The 20854-nt window shown below is 46.6% G+C and overlaps 1 protein-coding gene across 3 annotated transcripts; it reads right to left on the bottom strand.

Moving 5' to 3' along the window:
- Positions 1-586: 586 nt before the first annotated feature.
- Nfyb (nuclear transcription factor Y subunit beta) lies at positions 587-17879 on the bottom strand. 3 transcript variants are annotated; one of them, XM_052753002.1, is made up of 8 exons: positions 17749-17878; positions 15317-15400; positions 9177-9270; positions 7388-7518; positions 4582-4779; positions 3491-3572; positions 2792-2871; positions 729-2248 (listed from the first exon to the last, which is right to left on the bottom strand). In XM_052753002.1, exons 2-8 carry the CDS (start codon positions 15320-15322, stop codon positions 2216-2218), a joined length of 624 nt encoding a protein of 207 aa, XP_052608962.1. In that variant the 5' UTR covers positions 15323-15400; positions 17749-17878; the 3' UTR covers positions 729-2215. The 3 variants fall into 3 exon arrangements, with proteins under 3 accessions (XP_052608964.1, XP_052608962.1, XP_052608963.1); XM_052753003.1 differs by lacking the exon at positions 17749-17878 and adding an exon at positions 17171-17377; XM_052753004.1 differs by lacking the exon at positions 7388-7518 and having other exon boundaries at positions 587-2248; positions 17749-17879.
- Positions 17880-20854: the final 2975 nt, after the last annotated feature.

The raw sequence follows: 20854 nt of genomic DNA, 5'->3' as shown, positions 1-20854 counted from the left end.
ACATACACTACTATACCAAGTACCAAAATCAGGCTAACTTAAGCCCCTTATGCCACTTGTAACTCAAATCACTGAAACCGCAAGTCACTTTTAATCAGAAAAGGAGTATTTACAAAATCATAAAACTATTTTAGGCTAACAAACACTTAAGGATGGTATCAGATGTGAGCCAGGATGAACATGAAGCTAACACTAACTGAGCATGAAGGACTTGTATCAGGCACGCACAGAATGCCTGTTTTCTTTCCTGCATGAATATGGAGGCAATATGACCCTGAGTTGACCTGCTTTTGCCCTAAAAGGTATCCCTCACAATCAGGTTCAAAATCCTATTTTGATGTATGCTTTAAACTTAAAAATGGTAATTTATTTTTTATCTTTATTCTTAACCTTTAAAGAGTTGTCAAGATGGTCTGATGCCCAAGTCTCACACTGTGTCAGTGAAGTGATGACAGTGTCTGGGTAGGACACATTCCAAAAGTGAACCCACACACAAGGAGCAAAACCTTCCTGCTTTGTGTATCTGGTATCCCAGCAGTTCTACTTCTAAGAATTTATTTCAAGAAAAGTTACGATATACACAAGATTCAGTGAAGTGCTATTTATAACTATGGAGAGATGAAAAGTTAAAATTTCCAATAGGTGATTAAATAAATTAATCATGATTCAGTCATACAACAGAATAAAAACCCAGTAAAAATGATGCAGAAGACCATGCACAACCTGGGGAAGATGTTCACAATATATTGTTAAGTGAAAAAGCCAGTTACAAAACAGTGTGCACAACAGGAGCCCATTTTATAAAAATATACATATTTAGCAAAGTAAAAGGACAAATGAATTTATCAAAATATTAACATTGGTTATTTCAACACAGTAGGGTGGCTGTTGATTTTGCTTAACCATCCTCTCCCTTTCTTTCCTATGTGCATTGTCTACAATGAAGGTTATTATGGAAAGGGGGGAGGAGAGGAGGGTTAGTTAATCTGTGAATAGCCAGCTATGTCCCCAAGACTCCTGGCAAAGTGGCTGTTATCATTCAGTTTGTATCTAGGCAATTTTCTCCTTCATCCATTGGAGTCCCACAAATTTCCTTCTGGACAAAGTGTACAATAAGCCATTTCTGATAGAGCTAAAACTACCACCTCTACGTACACAAAAACTCAAATATTACTAAAAAGAATAGATGAGAAAATAGAAATCTTTACTTTAAAAAGGAACCTAAGCACACACTGCTAAGCTGTACAAAGCAACATCATCTAACATGAGTTTATTGCAGACAGCATGACAGCGCCACAAGGCTCCCGTGTCACATGATCCACAGCCCTCACTGCTCTCCTGTGTGTTCACTCATCCACGTAAAACGTCTGCACACACTCACACCCACTGTTCTGGTTCTCACAGCTCAACAGGAAATCTGACCTTTCAGTGAAAAGGGTAATATGACATTATCAATGGACTAAAAACATCCCTCTTGACGAGGACACTGTAATACTTAAGAAAGGGACCACTTCAGGGTGCTGGGACTACATCGAGTGAGAATGAATTCTAACACGTATGATAGTAACTAGAGCTACCTGAAGAGGTGTGGAGAGTGATGGGCACCAAGTTTATAGGTCAGACAATACTTGCTTCTGCATCCAACTTAATTATTCAATTACATTAAAAAAAGACACTGCTTAAGCTATGACTTTTACCAAAAAAATTAATTTCAATAAATAAATTCTAAAAATCTAGCTAGGTTATCATGCAAGATAGTATATAGCCAGGACAAACTCAAATTTATAATAAAGGCAACTTTCATTCAAAATGAACTCTACCCTTATACTTTATTAAAAGGGCAAACATCATGAATTAACCCAGCTGCTTACTTGAATTACAAAATAACATGATTCAATATGAAAATAAGAAACTGTCTACAAATCTCTGACAGTAATAAATTGCAATATACAATGCATACAGGCGTCATACAGAGCAACAAACTCTCGTACAAAACAAAAATATTTTAATACCTTTAAAATCCAATTTTTTCTTTAAAATCATTCATGAAAAAGATTCTCAAGTCAGAATTAACACCTCAATTAGTCAAGCGTCAGGAAGCTACATTACAGCTACATATTGTACAAAGAGGCGTCTTCCCCTCACTTCCTCCCGACGCCTCTGTTCCAGACTTGGTCGGACTATCTGTACAGCCCGCTTCCATCACTTCTTCAGATCACGAAAACTGAATTTGCTGGACACCAGAAATCTAGGATTGGAAAATAGAAAGTAAGATCTTGAAAAGTTTCAAGGGGCGGTGGTGGCGCACGCCTTTAATCCTAGCACTTGAGAGGCAGAGCCAGGACAGGCACCAAAACTACACAGAGAAACCCTGTCTCAAAAAAAAAAAAAAAAAAAAAAAAAAAAAAAAAAAACCCAAAAAAAACAGAAAATAATTTGCCAGAGCCAGGCGGATCTTTGTGAGTTCGAGGCCAGCCTGGTCTAGAGCAAGATCCAGGAAAAGCGCAAAGCTACACAGAGAAACCCTGTCTCAAAAAATCAAAAAAAAAAAAAAGAAAAAGAAAAAAAGTTACAAGTAATGTGTCTATTTCATCCACCAAACAGGCAGCAGGAGGGGGTTGTTCCCATACCAGCTAGCCTCAGAGCTACGTCACCTTCCATGTAGACTGAGCAGCTGGGAAATGCTTTCATCATTAAGGAATTCTGACAGTAATATATATTTGGAGAAAACCATTTTATTACAGTAACTATCATGTGCTTTTGAAGTTGTGAGGTGCAGACGGTACCGTACCTGTTGATAGGACGTTGTGTAAACCATAACGTTTTGTTGTTGACCATCTGCAGTTATTAAGCCAGCTGGTAACTGGTTAGCTAAAGGAAGGAGAAAAAAAAAGTTAAAGGGGAAATAATCTTACTCTCTTGGCCTCAATCTTAGTTTAATGCTATTAATGTCCCATTACAGTTCTCCCATATATGCAGAATATAATCCTGTGAAAAATCATAAACTTCCTATTTTTTTTTTAAAAAGTCCTCTAAGAATAAAAGTCACATTTTTTCCCTACTGTGCCTTCCAATTCACGGCCTCACATCTCTACACTGTACTCAGCAACAGTTTCCGAGTCATGCTCAGACCTAGCCTCACCACTGGGCGTGGCCGGAGCAACACAGGACTGAGCATCATGAGTCTCGTAGATGAAGTGTCTCGTGTTGACATTTAAATCACACAATTTTATGTCATGAGCTGTAATTCTCAATACTCCTCTCAGAAGTCTTCACTCAAACGCGAAACAAGGAGAATGAGTGTAATCGTTACTGTAAGGTCGAGGTGTCTGTCTTCCCAGTTCAAATCTGCACACATCACTCACCGACTTCACCAAGGACATGGACGTGAAGCGGTCACTTAGAGCAGGTCCCCGACAAGTCGCTTAGCACCAAGCCTCAGCGGCGCCTCAGCGGCCCACTCCCCAGCAGCAGCGTGTCAAGTACTTACTAAATGCCTCTTCTGTGAGCTCCTCACTTAGCCCATCTGTAGCGGAGACCGCTCCACCAATGCCCTTCTCTCCTTTCATGGCCTAGGGAATGAAGACGCCCAAACAAGTGCTCACATTCAACTGTTTCTAAGTGAGAGCGTGATGTCCAAAACAGGAAGCCTCAGTTAGAAAACTATGACATGACAGAATGTTTTATTAACTCTTTACGGCCTGTTTGTGTGTCGTCATCAGTGTGTACGGCCAGGTGGGAAACACTGGGAAGCTCCAAGCTTAGTGTTTAAAATTCCCAACTACAGATTTGTTTGAACCAGAGACCTCCAAAGTTCCAGCCGCTCTCTGGGTCTGTGGTACTCTTCAGTAGCAAAGTATTGTGGGAAGTATTTAGGAGAGTACTGTGACTTACAGTTTCCCCACTTTTACTCATTCCATGCAAACATCCACCAATTTCAGGGAGGGACTTGAGCCCTTAAGATGCTTTTTCCCAACAAGCAGGAGGACCCGAGTTCAGAGACCTCACAACCCACTTCAGAGCTGTAACCAGTGCCAGGGAGGCAGACAGAAGGGTCTCTGGGGCTTCTGGCCAGCCGACCAGCCCATTAGCGGGCTCCTGGTCAAGGAGGCCTGTCTCAAAAACTAAGGTGCCAAGTGATGACAGCAGACGTGTATAATGTGTGTGCACACCAGGGGATGGTCACACCATCCTCTGGTCATCTGAGAAGTCCCACACTGACCGACGGCTCCTCACTTAGTGCAGCAGCTCTGTCCACCATTTAATCTTTTCAATAATTCTATAGTGGAAGTGCTGTAAGTCTCTCTTTACAGATGAGGAACCAAAGCCTAAACTATTTCAGTGTTCTCCCCCTGGCAGCATAAACCCAGAATCCTTTTAATCACTATTCACCTGCTAAAGTTTGTAACAAAACAGGAAAGAAGTAAAGAATTGGTATTTAAAATACTGTAATCTTACACATCTCACACTACTGGAAATGTCACACGATTTGCTGCAAAGCATCTGAGGTGACATGGTCTAACACCGAGCTGATGGTGGCTGTCGCTTTCCCCGGCATAGCACCGCGGCCACGGCACTTACCTCTCTGAACTTCTGAAGGTACAGTTTCAGAGGTTCCACATAGCTGTCAAAGCCTAGAGTAGACATGGCGAAGAGAATATCCTCCCCATTAATCGTCTTCCGCTTCTCCTGATGACAGCGTTCGCTTGCCTCGGATGTTATGAAGCTTATGAACTCACTCACACACTCCTGAACACACTCTTTGGCATCTTTTGCAATCTGAAGAGGAAAAAAAAGCCATAGGTAAATTGGTAGGAAATGCATCACCTTTTTTTTTTTCTTCGATTGTTTGAGACAGGGTTTCTCTGTGTAACAGTCCTAGCTGTCCTGGAACTCGCTTTGTAGACCAGGCTGGCCTCGAACTCACAGAGATCTGCCTGCCCTTGCTTCTCAAGTGCTGGGATTAAAGGTGTGCGCCATCTCTGCCCGTGAAAACAAAACGCTGCCCAGAGCATACCACACTGACAGACACCTCTGCTACCCAGGGTCTCATGTCTCCAGGCCGGGCTCTTTACGCAGCCAAGGATGACCTGACCTCTATTTCTGCCTCTACCTCTCAAGTGTTGGGCTACAGGCGTGCGCCACCATGCCCAGTTTGAAAAGCCCAGGGTTTCTTGCTTGCTAGGCCAGCACTCCACCTCTGGAGCCACGTTCCCGGAGCTGGTGATGCCTAAACTTCAGCCCCTTACATATTAACCGTTGTTGGTAATAGCCAACTCAGAGTCAGAATGAGCAGAAGGAACACATACATAAAAGAGAGAAAACTTCTGCAACTGTCACAGCAGCCAGCCGGAGATGGTGGAGAGCCACCACTGAGTAGCTTACCACCCCAGGGACGCAGGAAGGCCAACCCGGTACGGCTGCACTGAGCACATCGGGCTGAGACTCGGGGAGCATGTCTGTGAATAGGACATACAAAATAAACGCCACCCCCTGCCGCCCCAAAAAACCTGAAGTGTTGACCCAGTGGTTAAGAGCACTGGCGGCTCTTCTAGAGGATGTGGGTTCAATTCCCAGCACCCACATGGTGGCTCACAACCATCTGTAACTCCAGTTCCGGGGCATCTGACTCCTTTTTCTGGCCACCTCAGGCACCAAGTATGGGCAAGGTGCACAGACATACATTTCAGACAAAACACTAATACACACAAAATAAATAAAATGCTTAAAAAAAAGTTCAGAAAAAAAACAAAAACTGAATTCACAAAAGTCTTAGGAATAAAATACTGATTTTTTTTTCTTTTTTAAACTATTGGGGCTAGAAAAAATATGGGTTCTGAATATTGCCTACAACAGCATATACCCTCCACACCATTATGACGAAGTCTTCTCTTCAAATTCTGAGGTCTGCTGGGCATGGTAGTGAATGCTTTTAATCCTTGAGAGGTAGAAGTAGAGGCCAGCCTGGGCTACACAACAGTTCCAGGCCAGCCATAGCTACACAGTAAGGCCCCGTCTCAATACATACATGCAAACACACATAAACAGGTAAGTAACGGTCGGGGGTCTACTAGTGAAAATGAAATAGACCTTCCTGAAAAATTACTGTCACTGGGTGCTGGCGGGATGGTTCAGCAGCTAAGGGTGCCGGCTGCCAAACCGGAGCAACTGAGTTTGGTCCCCTGGGCCCAAATGATGGGAGGAAAGAAGTGAACACCGTAAGTTGTCCTCTACCCTTTACACATGTTCCGTGGTATGTGTACATATATGCAGTTGCGCACACGAGCATACATACTGTCATTTACCTCCACACCCATTTTACTCGGTGGAGAAAGTAAATGAGAGTTGTACAATGCATTGAACAAAACAATGGGATGCAAGCGAAGTGTGTAATTCTGTATTTCTTTCCATCGGAAGCCACGTTAACTACGGAGCATATATACACATACATATGTGTACACACACACACATATAGCAGAAACACGTAATCAATTTAATACGAGGTATTTCCATGGTCCTCCTCACACCAGGCCTCTGGAATCTGGTGGGTTTGTTACAGCACTAGTCCTTTTAGACCAGCCACATTTCAGCTGCTTGGTGGCCCAGATGGCTGGGGTTTTAGTAAGAGGCAGGAGCTACTTAAAAGCAAGTCTGGAACAATTCCTCTGCTCTAAAACATGAGGAATATCTCATACTTACAGTGTGAGTAATGTAATATCATTATATTTATTTGAAAGTTTTACTTTCAAAAGGTTTATAAAAATAATGGAAAAGGTTAATGTATATGCATATGTTTTATATATAAAGCAATATATAAAGTAGGAAATTTACCTCAGACCAAGTGATAAGCTGAGTGATGAGGTTTGTCTGTTTTATGACACAAGGTCTCATTATGTAGCCAAGGCTGGTATGGAACTTGCTATGTAGCCCTTGAACTCTTGGCAATCCTTCTGCCTCTGCTCCCCAAATGCTGGAATTAAAAGCAAGTGCCACCACACCTGGCTGAGGAATGTTTCATACAAGGAGTTGCTCTAAGACAAGCTACTGTGTGTCAGCTGAGGTACAGATGGGCTCCATTTGCATAAAAAGGAAAACAGCTGTTTGCAAATACCAAGGTGTTTTGAAAATCTTATCATACCTTTCAGTCCACTGCCACCTAACGTCACTGACACTGGATGTCCGGGGCATGTGGGAAGGTGAGGGGACTGGAGACAGACCACTGTTCAGTAGCCAAGTAGTCAGAAACAAACCTGATGTGCTGAAAGGCTGGGGACCGAAATCAATAGCTAGCTACTTCTGATTTCACTATGGACACGTGTCTTACAGTTTCCATTCCCTCTCCCTCCCCCTGCAAAAGCAAAGGCAGACCAAGTCTCCCCTACGTTACCTTTCCTGTTTGAGGTATGGCATTTTTCATTATCCTAGCCACATTTGCAATTGGAAGGTAAATATCTTGTTCTCTGAAACTCTCTTTTGAACCATTTGTATCTTCATGATCATTCATGCTGTCCTCAGTATCTAAAGAAAGTGTTTTAAGAATTAGGTTTGGGGGCTGGAGAGATGGCTCAGCGGTTAAGAGCACTTACTGCTCTTGCAGAGGACCCGGGTTCGGTTCCCAGCACCCACATCAGGCAGCTCACAACCGCCTGTAACTCCAGTTCCAAGGGATCTGAGGCCCTCTGCCTCCACAGGCACCCGCACACACATGGTGCACATAAGCTCACCCAGGCACATACACGAGTAAAAATAACAAATAGTTTAAAACATCTTCATTTTTACTTCGACCTTGAAATGACTGTCTGTGACGGTCTAAAGCACGAGCCTTGTGGCTCATCACCCAGTGCTCCTAAGAGATGGCAATAATTGTTTTTCCACATTTCCTCGGGGTTAATCTCCAACCCAGCACCCAGCACTCTTTTGTCCTGGCTGTCCTCTAACATCCCAGCACCCATTCCTCCAAAGCCTCCACCAACCCCCTCCCCGACGGCACCTCCCGAAGTGCTCTCCCTTCATGCAATACCTTGGCAAGTCCTCCATGCTGTTTCCTAATTCTTCTCACTTCTCATTTCCCCTATCGAGTCTTTCCTGAAGCCAGGAAGCAGCTCTGCGTGCCGGGACGTGGTTCTACAGAGCAGACGCTCACCACTGGGGGATGTAACTCAGTGTGCAGTGCTTGACTGCCAGCCATGAGGTCTTGCGCTCAATCCCCAGCAGTGGCAGGGCCAACACTCATCCACTGCCTAACTTGGCTATAAAACTCAGTCCGTAACCTATGCTCCTTAAATATTACTAGACTAAGTTTATGTTTATCCAAAGCCAAGTTTATATAAACCTGTATATGTAAAGTTTATAAAGTATAAAACTCCTAGCTAGCATTTACATAAACCTGTTCATATAAATTTTATATTAAATTCTATAGACTTAAAAAATTAGACTTGAATGTTATTGACCCAACTGGGTAATAATTTAGTATCTAGGAACACTAATCCCTTCATAGCTCCTAAAAAATACACGTTAATGTTTAATTTTACAAATTAAAATGCCATAAAAGCAGATTATTTCTGGTAGATTAACATAAGAATTCCTCTTACTGTTTAGAGGGAGTCTGCTAAGTTTTGAGTTTTTTAGAGCACACTTTTATAGAGCACTCTTCCTAGGCCTCGCCACTCTTGTGAAGAGCATCTCTAATAAGACGGTAGGGTGTGCCTTCTACAGTGGGTTGGCTTTTGGAATACTTCGACTGGACCAAGGGCCTTAGGGATAGGACCTAAGGACAGAGCACTGAGCTATGTCTCTCTCTCTTCCCCACTTCTCTTTCTTTTCAGAAAGGTTTCTCTGTGTAGCCCTAACTAGCCTGAAACTCTCTCTGTAGATCAGGCTGGCCTCAAACTCACAGAGACCTGCCTGCCTCTGCCTCCCGAGTGCTGGGGTTAAAGCTGTACACCATCATACCCAGCCTTAACTTCACATGTGAGACAGGGTCTCAATAAAGTTGATTAGGCCAGTCCTGACTTGTCACCCTCCTGCCTTGGCCTCCCAAATAGGTGGGATTACAGGTTGGGCCCCAGACCAGGCAGGCTCTCACTTCGATTCCCAGTGAACCAGGGCATGCAATCATTACTCTGCTGTCAGACACTGGTGAGCTGGTGTGTGTCTGTTCTAGCTGTGTGTCTTACCATCGTGCGGCTGGATGACATAGTGACTTCCTCCAATGTAGTCCGCGGAGATCCCTAGTTGAGAAGCATCTGTTGTCGAACCGTCGCCATCCATCTAAGGGGACAAAGTCTTTCAGTGCTCTCCAGGAAACGGCTCAGCACTTACCCGCTCCCCGGGTGGACCAATTCTAGTTTGCCTGACTAAGAAAATGCATTTCTTGACTAGGACATTTTTCAACAATTTGCTAACCACTCAACATTCCTGTCCATCTTCCATATGTACTAAGTGTAAAATCAGTAGAGGAATAAAACAAAATGACCCTGAAGTACATGCCTCTTGCTTTCCAACTACATCCTCCTCAAGTACAGTGTGGCCAACCTTAACTTACCATACACTTCTTCCTTGGAGCACCGAATCAGGTGAGCACGGCAGTCCCTGGAATGTCGGGCAGCCCCAGCCCTACCAGCGGTCCTGCACAGCCCCAGGACTAGCTACCCTTCTGTGCCTGCTGCATACCTCCCTTTGCTGCCTCCCTGCCACCCAAAGGTACAGTCCTCTTTTTTCCTGCAGGGTCTTGTCACACAGCCAGACTGACCTTCTGAAAACTGGGATTACCGGCATACGCCGCCATGCCAAGCTTCCCATCAGGTTTTGAATGGGGCCATCACCTGAGTCTAACACAAGTATTTTCTTCCCCTAGCTCCTCAAACTTTCTGATTCTTTAAATGAAAGGAAATATTTAAGAGACTTGAATATATAAATAGGAGAAGTACAACCACAAACAAGACCAAGAACAATTACAGAGACTATTTGTGTCTATGGAGGCCTGAGGTCAACCTCAGCGGTCATTCCTCAGGGGCCAGACACCTTGTTTTAGGGACAGTCTCACTGGCATGCAACTAGCCAATCAGGCTTGGGTGTCTGGCCACTGAACCCCAGGGAACTGCCTGTTTCAAACAGACATGGAGACACAGACACACAGACACACACACACACAGAGACAGACCGACAGACAGACAGACACACACACACAGCTGGGCCTTTTCATATGCATTCTGGAGACTGAACTCGGGTCCTTATGCAGCAAGTACTAAATCACCCATGTTACTTCCTCAGCCCCACCTCTTTTCAGTCTGTTTAGGGCTGTGAGAAACAAGATCTCTAAGAGGAAGAATCTGGGGAAAGTAAACCATTAGCCCCCAACAGATCCCATTTCTTTTCATCACAGCAGATCTGGAAGGACTGGCCCATGGGCATGGAGCTGCATCAGCCACAGGACAAGCCCAGAAGCGTGGAATCTACCTGGCATACTGAACTAAGGCCTAGAAGTTAGCAGTGACTGGAGTACTACCCTCCTCAGAGTGCTTCTCCATCTCTACGGCTTTCCTCTAACACACCAGGCTAGTTTCTAAGTTATCGACATGGCATGTCTTCCATGCATCTGTTGGCTTTGCTATCTGATTCAGTTGTAGACAGAGATACATTTCTGTAATTCATACTGTTTTAAGGAGCCTCTGTCTATGCAGATGCAGGGGTCCTATTCATTCACTAATCCTCTACTCATTTCTATACACATGGAACAATATTACCCTCCCCATCTTTCATTCACACACACGTCAGCCATCACCCCAGTAGAAAATGCTAGTGTCTTTGATCACAAATGCCTTTCAAGGCTTTGACAGTGGACCTACTGGCCATGGAGAGATGGTCCACTGGAACAGCTGTTCACTGTTTTAAAGGAAATAGGACCAAGATTTGATTCAGAACCCACAACTGGAAATAAATCTTGACTGGTGAGGTCTGATAACAGAAATTCCTGGTTAAGTCAATGTTCACAGGCTACTAGTCTTGAAGTTCCCCTAGCAAGAAACTGGTCAAGGAGCTAGGTGGATCTAGAGATGGATTAATTATAAATACAAGCAAAGGTACTAGAGCAGAAGGCTGACTGCCATCCCACTGTACACTGTGATTGGTTATCACGTGGATTACCCGACTAGTCTTCGAACCAGGCGCATGACCTACTTCACAACTGTCAGGGTCAGCAATGCCGGGGCTGTGGAGACCCTGCTCCCCAAGTCCGCGTCTCCTACCTCACAACTGTCAGGGTCAGCAATGCCGGGGCTGTGGAGACCCTGCTCCCCAAGTCCGCGTCTCCTACTTAACTGGGCATCTTTAGTTCTGTCTGTTCTAGCCTTTCTGTTACTTCATGCCTTCTGCTCCTCACCTCTATCTTTCTACCGTTAAAACCCCACTCCAGACTTCAATCCCAGTATTCCCTTTCCTGCTGCAACTTCTTGATTTATCATGTTCTGGAATCTCAAAACATCTAACGTTCACTTGTCTGAAGCCAACAGCAGCAGTAGCATTCCTCAGATAAGCAGCCTAACCCTGGGTCTTACAATATGCTAGCTACCCTGCTATATATAAGGAACAGTGGGGAAAACTTATTATATAGTCTAAAGGTTTGTTTTGTTTTTCTATGGAATTTTTTTTTTCTTCGACATAGGGTTTCTCTGTGTAGTTTTGGTGCCTGTCCTGGAACTCACTCTGTAGGCTAGGCTGGCCCTGAACTCAGAGATCAACCTGGCTCTGCCTCCGGAGTACTGGGATTAAAGGCGTGTACCACCACCGCCTGGCTTTCTATGGAATTTTTATGGAAGAGAATGTGGATGAAAGTCAGCCAATACTGCACTGACTGAGCGCCCAGTGTTTACTGGTCCACGCCGTGTGGTCACAGAACAGCAAATAACAGATAAGGGCTCTGTCCTCATCCTGCAGAGAAAACACATATTATGTAATCTGGGGAACGGGGTGAGGGAGTAGAGAGCGGTTGGTCCATGGGCTCTTCGAGGCCACTGGCTCTGGAATCGCCTAGTTTGAATTTCCTGCTACTTATTGGCCACAAGACCTTGAGCAAGTGGATAAACAGAGAGAAGACTTATGCTTACAGGGCTTCTGCATGGATCAGGAGACATATCTGTAAAGACTGAGCAAGTACAATGGGAATACTCCATCCATGTTGTTATATATTTCAAAAGGGCTTGACTAATCTGAGGGGGCCAAGAAAAGCCCCATTAGGAGATGGCATTTAGCAGGCAGTGGTGGTACACACCTTTAATCCCAGCACTCCAGAGGCAGAGGCAGGTGGATCTCTGAGTTTGAGGTCAGAGTAAATTCCAGGACACCCAGGACTACATAAGAAACATCTTAAAAAACAAAACAACAACAACAAAAGGAGATGGCATCTAAACAGACTGAAAGCATAGAAATCAGGCCCAAGGGGGAGGGGGAGGGTGCACATCCATGTTTAAGAAAGAAACAGAGATGGCAGGGCGGTGGTGGTGCACGCCTTTAATCCCAGCACTCGGGAGGCAGAGGCAGATGGATCTTTGTGAGTTCAAGGCCAGCCTGGTCTACAGAGAGAGTTCCAGGACAGGTGCCAAAACTACAGAGAAACCCTGTCTCAAAAAAAAAAAAAAAAGAAAGACAGAGAAACACAGTACTGGGGGGAAAGACAGTTAAGCAGTTATCTGTGGACAAGAGCCTCCAAAGGGGGATTTTCAGTCGAAGAGTAGAGTATCGTCCAGCACAGAAAATGGCCTGGAGGAAGCAAAATAGAACCAGGAGACAGAGGGTCTGTAACACCGCTCTTACGGCAGGAAGTGAGGTAAGAGGATCCCCCAGTGCGTGTTCCAGGGCCTGCACATTTCAGTCCGCCTGGCTGCCGGGAGCTCCAGCAGAGTGGCGCTGGGCTCCACCTGGGAAGTGCACGGCTGCAGATGTGGGGAGCAGAAAAGGACAGCGAGGGGTGGAAAGGACAGGAACACCAGTGGGAGGCAACAGGGCCAGTCGGCTGTGACTGAATTTACACGTGTCCACTGGGGAGCTGCAACCCAGAGACCATCTCATTACATTAGGTTCAGTGACTGTGCTATCCAGCTGAACTGATGTTCTTTAAAGATGATGTGATAATGCATTTTTATTCCGATTTTTAAAGTAGCAATCATCTGCTAATACAGTAAGTGCACTGGTAAACAGTGTCTTCTTTAATATGTTTATTTACTGAGCACTTCTAAATCCCTCAGATGTTCATAGCCCTGTGCATAGCTTAAGAAACTAGCTATGGGCCGGCGACATGGCTCAGCAGGTACACAGGCTTGCCTCCAAGCCTAACTTCCTAAGCTCCATCCCTTGAAACCACACGGGGAAAGGAGAGAACCCAGCTCCACAATGATCCCGACTTCCACATCAGCCATGTCATGCACCTTCACCGTCAGCCCCATCCCACATCTTAAAAAAGAAAAGGTAGCTGAGGTGCGGACTGCCTGAGGTGACGGAGTGAGTGGGACTCCAACCTAGAGGCTCCACGTTCTCTACAGAACCCATCCTGGTAGCTTTTCCTAGGATGCTTAGGCCTGATTCTCCAGGTGCCCCCTCTTAGCTCTCTATCTCCTGATTGCATAGTGAAAGCATTGTAGCTGCTCTCACAACCAGAATAACATCTATAAGGGGTTAAAAAGGTGTTCTGGAGTTTGGGATGAGTGTGGTCCTTGGGCTTGTCTGGGTTGGAGGCACACTCCCACTCACTCCAAGTGGCGGCCAACAGGTCACTTTCCATCCTCTACGGAAAGATTGCTCTAACAAGTTCCTGTGCAAATGCCCCAGCAGAGCACACAAGCCTCAGCCTCCTGTAATTCCTGCCTTTTCAAACAGTCCTGGTTCTTTCCAGGCACGAGGACCTTTCCTCGAATGTACACTAACCTCTTACCTGCTCTTTATCTGTTCTGGAGGTTAAGAAACAGTATCAGGAGTCCTCATCTCTACTCATTTTCAGCCCTGCCTGCCTGCTTCCTACTCTCCCTTAAACACGTGCTCATTTCACACAGCGGTACTCTCCCGGCTGAGGACTACCCTCACCTCCCCACTCCCTAACTAGCGCTCACGCTCACGGAGTCACGTGGTCCTTACACAGCTCTTCATTCCCATGCTCTTAAACGCCAACATGCCAATAGAAACCACTGAAAAGCCGCCTTTTCAGATCTGCCTTCACCCGACAGACCATCGCAGAACTGACACGGCTTGCCCCATGCCCTCCGAGACTTCCAAAGCCATCCTCTTACTCTGTCCCCTAATCGTTAGCTTCAACCCAAGGTTACTGTTTGCTCTTTCCTCCTCTGCTCTTCTAATGAACTCATTAAATTTTACCTCCACTCTCATAAATACGAAATTTACAATCACTGTTGCGCCTGCCGTTTAAGCAGCCCTCAGTGACTACTAGGACACTGGAGTGTAACTCACCTCCCCCATCCCGACAGTTCTGTTGAGAGCACCACGGGTCGACTGGTCTAGGCTGACCGGCCAGCACTGTCTTGCGGTTCCAACCTGGATCAGCCCGTCCTTTTCTATCCCACTGGGTCACCACCACCCAGCCCAGCTTAGCATGCTATCAAGACCAACTCACCAAAACTGTTTCCACAAGGTCTCTTACATCAAATCCAAACCTCCTCTTCATAGCTTTACGAGAAGCTTCCCTTCTTAACCTAGGAAAACTCTAACACTAGAATATGCCTAGGGGACCACCAATTGCAGGTCTCTCATTTTAAGAGTGAAGCAAACATGACTCATAGGAACTGTACCCTGCCTGAGGTCACAGATACTGTAGCAGAGCCAGATCCAAATGTGCAGAGCGGCCAGGTGGGAGCTCGTCACAGAACTATCCTGTGAAAACCCATCTGGAACAAGTACCTGTCTCCCTCTCCAAGCCTGTGACTCACCGGGGCTTCTGGGCTTTTGCTCTGAGTGACACCTTTTACCTGGCCAAATCCCACCCATCTGTAAGACCCCGTTCAGCCCGGGAGGACCCCTCCTGACATTCCCAGGTCAACCACATCCCTCTCTTCAGCCCTTTCCAGTCGGCACATAACCCCGCCTGCAGCCGAACAGACAGCCCGTAAGCAGGAGAGCAGACGGTCTTTTACCAGACGGTCTCAGCAGTGCTGAGGAACCAGTGAGCCTGTGCCAACAGCTGACAAGCGTCAAAGCGGATAAACACAGGTACTGTCTGTCTAGACTGGAAGGTTTCACTGTGCAGCCCTCTCCAACACACCAGCTACCTTTTCATGTCGGACGGAACTAACCAAAATGGTCAAAGCATACTTACTGTCATGAAATACCGTCAGAATTGTGTGTCAGTGGTGTTCTCAAACACCCGTCAAAAGGTGTTGGATCCTTGCCCAATTTTAACCTAAAAGACAAATATCTCTTAATAGCAAAAGTGTGCAGTCTGCAGACTTCCTTGAAATTAGAGACACAGGCCATCTTACCTCCTACACCTAATCAGTGGAGGGTCTGCAGGGGAGGGCAGAAATGGCTTTCTAACATACCCCCGAATTTGTTTTAATAATAAATATTCACCATAATACTCCAAATAAGGGACCAAATTATATATTATGCAAGAGACTGAAAACTCACATATCTAAATTTCATAAAATATTAACACCAAGGACAGAAATACCCCACTGATTAACTTCAATTTTTGAGGATGGCTTCATTAAATGTTTCAGAGATGTATAAATTTTTGAACTTCAAAAGGAAGAAAAAATTTATGTCAGACTATATAATGCATTTAAATTATCATTCATTATGCTGGAAAAAAGACACACTGCCTAGAGGGCACACTGAAAAAAAAATCCACAGGGCCCTTATTTATAGTTTTGGAGCACCGTCATTGGGAACTGAAATTGCACGGAGACAGGCTTCAGTCTCACTGTACGGCAAAAACAACTGAGAGAATCAGAAGCAATGACAGTTTGGGCACCTTCCTATTTGCTGAGTCCTTGTTTTCAAAGCAAACAATTAAATGTGTGTGGGGGGGCACAAAACAAAAATCCTTTCAGTGTTAATTTTAAAGGAAGAATACTGATTTCCATTCAAGCATGAAATGCAGTATAAATAGCAGGGGAGGGGGTAAACGTGGCTATTGAGTTGAATTTTTTTGTTTTTGAGACAGGGTTTCTCTGCAGCTTTGGAGACTGTCCTAGAACTCGCTCAGAACTCACAGAGATCCTCCTGTCTCTGCCTCCCGACTGCTGGGATTAAATGCGTGTGGCACCACTGCTCCGCTAAATTGATTTTTAAAATGGGATTAAAGGGACCAGACAGCAAAGACAGTCTGACACTGTTACACTCTCAAAAGTAATTTGTATCCTCTTTCCATATTATGTCCCTTTTCTAGATCCAAAACTGCTCTTACAGCTTTAAAGAGTGTTTGGACACTTAAACACAGGAGTTGGGCATGTGCATGTATATTGCTTAGAAAGGGTATGGGGTTGAGGGCCCTTACCACACCAGTAACCCAAACAGTTGGCTAAGTATACATTTAGGTTTAGTCCATTAAGAATAAAATCACTCTATCACTTCATATGGAAAACATTTTCCCAAGGGCAGGTTATAATCTGTGTAACAGCTCAAGGGAATGCATACATCTGCTTAATGTTTGAAGAAATGCAAATTTGTATCCAAGAAAAGCAGTCTTCCCTTCCTCCAACCTCCATTCTTTGGCATCGACAACCACAGTTTTGCATCGATAGAATCCTTAAATTAAGCCACAGGAGCAGTGCAGAGGAGGAATTTGCCTTTTAAAGGAATTCTGGTAAAACTCTCAATACTTCATCCATAAAGCTCCTATTTATTAATGTCACTACTACTGACGAGTTAAGCCATCACTTTCGGCTGCAGATTAGTTTCCTTACTGAGAGCTGAAGCCACCTCGGTGATCTGTGGCACGATCCACAAAACTAGGGTCTGTGAGGATTAGCGGGATGCCATTTTTTTTTTTTTTAAAGGTCGCCTGCTACCTAACCTTGCCTAAACCAAACAGTCTTGTTGTAGCACTTTGGGCATGAAAACGATCTGTGGGTGCTCGGTAATTCTTTGTTCTCGCAGACCCTCCCGCCCCCACCCCCCAGCACGGGTGACTGAAACCACCGTGCAACCTCCAAGGCTCCTTTCCCACCTTCGGGGCAAGTCCGGGGCGCGCCAGCCGCCAGATGGCTGCATGCTGTAGGCGCCGAGCGGGCCGGGGGCCGCCAGGCCGCTCGTTCCTCGCGGGGGACCCGCCACCTCGGCTTGCAGGTGCCCGGGCGGCCCCGCTGAGCGCATCCCCCGCCGCCCGCGCCCAACGCCCGCCGCCGCCGGGATGCGGGAGACAAAGCGGCCGCTCCGGGGCGCCGCGCACGCCGGGCCGCTTTCCCCCGCCCGCCCGCCCGCTCGCCCGCCGCCGGCTCCCCGAACAAAATGGAGCCGGCCCGGGGGCTGCCGCCGCGAGAGCCCCGCAGCCGCCCGGCCCGGCCCAGCTCGGCCGAGCTCGCGGCCCCGTGCACAAAGCGCCCGCCGCCCCGCGCCCGGCCCGGCCCGAAGCACGGCGGCCTCGCCCGGAGGCCCGGCCCGCCCGCCCGGAGGCTGCGGCCGGAGAGTGGCCCCCGACCGCCGCGGCGTTGGCGGCGGGGACGGCGCCGGGAGGAGACGGACATTTCATTCGAGCTAAAGTGGAGTCGGTTTAGGAGCGATCATTGGCCGAAGCGAGACACAAACCTCCAATGCAGCCCTGGTTGGCTCCCGTCTCCAATCGGCTGTTTGGTTGGACAGAAAATGGCTGCGAAGGAACCAGTCCCAGCGCGGAGCTCCACTTCCAGGACTCGGCCTCCCCTCCCTCCGCCGCGGGCCGCTTCCCTCTGCGTGACACCCTCCCTCCGCGACGCCCGCGCCCGAGGCCACGCCCCCGGCCGCGCCCCCCGGCCGCGCCACGCCCCCGGGCCCGCGAGCTAGCCGAGCCGAACCGAGCCGAGCCGAGCCGAGCGGCTCGCTCGTCCCCCGGAAAAGCGCGCGGGCGGGCTCTGGGCGCTCGGTTCCTCCGTGCTGCACTGCTCCGGGGAGGCCGCGCGTCTGCCCCGGCGTTCTCACCGCGCATCCTGGAGTCGGTGCCGAGCGCCTTTGCTCGGGCCTCTTTCTCCTTCCTGTTCCTTCTTTTCCCACGCGCCTGCAGCGTCTCGCCCGCTTGAGTTCAGCCCCGGAGGGGATCGACACCCGAGCTACCTTCCAGGATGCCTAGTGTCCCTCCAAGCGTCCCCAGGCACACAGCGTTCCCTCCCAGTCACTGAACATGGCTGTTAGTTTTTCAGGTTTCATCTTAGCACACCGAACCCTTCCTCCAAGTTTAACATGTCGGCTAGTCCAGCAGACCACCACCCTGTACTCTGGTCTAAAGATGCTGCCTTTTTTTTTTTTTTTTTTTGCTAGGCCCGCTCTACCAAGTTGGCTTAGGAGCTTGCTGCCTGATGTGCTTTTTTTCCAATCAGATGACACGGCCGCAAAATCTCATGGCCTCTGTGCAGCCAGGGCCTTCCCTGTGGACTTCTCTGAGGTCTGGATCGAATGTCCCTTGGCTGCTATGGTGGAATATGGTGGAAATCCAAAAAGCCTGCATGGCCGGGCACTGGAAAGCACCACAGGGTGCATGCACCCAGAGCTGGGAATCTCTTTCCTTTGCTTTTGTGAACAATGCCTGGCACGTTAACTTTCTGGCTTTACTTTTTAAAATATATGTGGAAAGTTATTGTTCTCCTTTTAAAAGCAAGACCATCTTTAAAAGCAAACAATAGTAACAATGAAGTCCTGGTGTTGTGCTTTATGCCTTTAATCCCAGTACTGGGGAGATCCAGCAAGACTGGAAATTCCAGGCCATCTTGGGCTCTCTAGTGTGTTCACAGCCAGCTTGGGACTACATCTCAAAAAAAAAAAAAAATTATGTGTGGGTATAGATTACATATAAAAGTAAGCTGGGCAGTGGTGGGCACACACCTTTAGTCCCAGCACTCAGGAGGCAGAGGTAGGAGGCAGGTGGATCACTATGATTTTGGCCAGCCTGATCTATAGAGTGAGTTCCAGGACAGCTAGGGCTCCACAGAGAAACCCTGTCTCGAAAAAACAAGCATATTAAGTGTGTGTGCATAAAATACACAGAAAGGTTGAGAAAGATGTTTATTGAGTTCCTACTATGTCTGGAACATATAAATAGTTCCTGGGCAAATAAGGAAGGGAGCATAAACCAGCGTTGCTCAGTTAGTTATTCCAAGAGGAGAAAGCAGCCCTGCATGATCTGAAGGACTACCTGACCTGAATTCCAGGACCCCTTCTCACAGGCCAGATTCACTCTTCTGTTATTTCTTTATAGCAGAAATAACATTAACTACTAAGGTTGGTTGCAATGTGTACACACAAAGACCTAAAAAAGGCTAATTCTACAATTTTTTTTTGTTTGATCAGTTTGTTTTTCTGAGATGTTCCAAGCTGGCCTTAAACTCCAGATCCTCTGCCCCTGCCCCCCCCCCCCCCCCCCCCCCAGTAACTGAGAGACTACAAGCCTGCATCACTGTTTTCTGTATTAGTCAGGGTTCTCCAGAGGACAAACTGACAGAGTGAGTAGACAGACTGGTAGACAGAGATAGATTCCTATAGATAATGAGTATCTATAGGAATCTTTTAAATCCCATACCCATACATACATATGTGATCAATTAAATCCCACAGATACTTATGGGATTTACTAGAATGGCTTGTAAGCTCTGGTTCAACTAATCCACCAATGGCTGGCTCTGTATGGAAGGTCCACGAATCCAGTAATTAATTGTTCAGCCCTCAAGGCTGGATGTCTCAGCTGGTCTTCAGTACACAGTGGAATCCTGAAGGAGTAGGCTCTAATGCCTGTGAAGGAATGGACTTGCCCGTGAGAGCAAGGGCAAGCAGGCAGAGAGCAAGCACTTCCTTCCTCCAGGTCTTTTATACAGGCTGCCAGCAGAAGACTTGGTCCATATTTAAAGTGGATCTTCCCACCTCAAAAGATCCCACTTCAAATGATTCAATCAAGAAAAATCCCTCAAAGATATACCCAGACACTTGGGCCTATCTATCATCTATCTGTCTATCTATCTATCTATCTATCTATCTATCTATCTATCTGGTTTTTCAAGACAGGGTTTCTCTGTGTAATAGTCCTGCCTGTCCCGGAACTCACTCTGTAGCCCGGGCTGGCCTCGAACTCACAGAGATTCACCTGCCTCTGCATCCCAAGTGTTGGGATTAAAGTCATGCACCACCATCGCCCGCTTTCTCAATCCTTTCTATGTGCTGAAGTCTAGAAGGATATGACTTCTGCTTCCTTCTCCCACCTCAGCTATACTATTCTCCTAGCCCCACCTCACCACCCTCTGGAGCCCCTAGCCTTGACATAGATTCACACACACACACACACACACACACACACACACACACACACACGCAGACATACACACACACAGACATACACACAGACACACACACATACACACAGACACACACACACACAGCTTTTGCCTTAAGACCCTAAGTGGCCCGCTTTTACCTTTAAGTCTTCTCTCTCTTCAAAGAGAGAATTCCCCTATTCTTCCACCTAAAGCAGTCCTTAGTTCTGGAGCATGGTAGCACATGCCTGTAATTTCAACACCAAGGAAATTGAGGCAGGAGGATTTCTGTAAGTTTGAGGCCAGCCTTTTGCTGTCTCCCTCTCCCCACCAAATCAACAGCAAAATAATATTTAAAAGTAAAAGTAGAGTAAAACAGTAAAAGAAACCCACCTCTTAAAGCTCCCATCTCCCCAGTAATG

Source organism: Peromyscus californicus, unplaced genomic scaffold (genome assembly GCF_007827085.1).
Source record: "Peromyscus californicus insignis strain IS unplaced genomic scaffold, ASM782708v3 Scaffold_24__1_contigs__length_46423439, whole genome shotgun sequence".
NCBI classification, from domain to species: Eukaryota; Metazoa; Chordata; class Mammalia; order Rodentia; family Cricetidae; genus Peromyscus; species Peromyscus californicus.
Note: the sequence above shows the minus strand (reverse complement) of the source record. Positions and strands in the feature narration are given on the sequence as shown.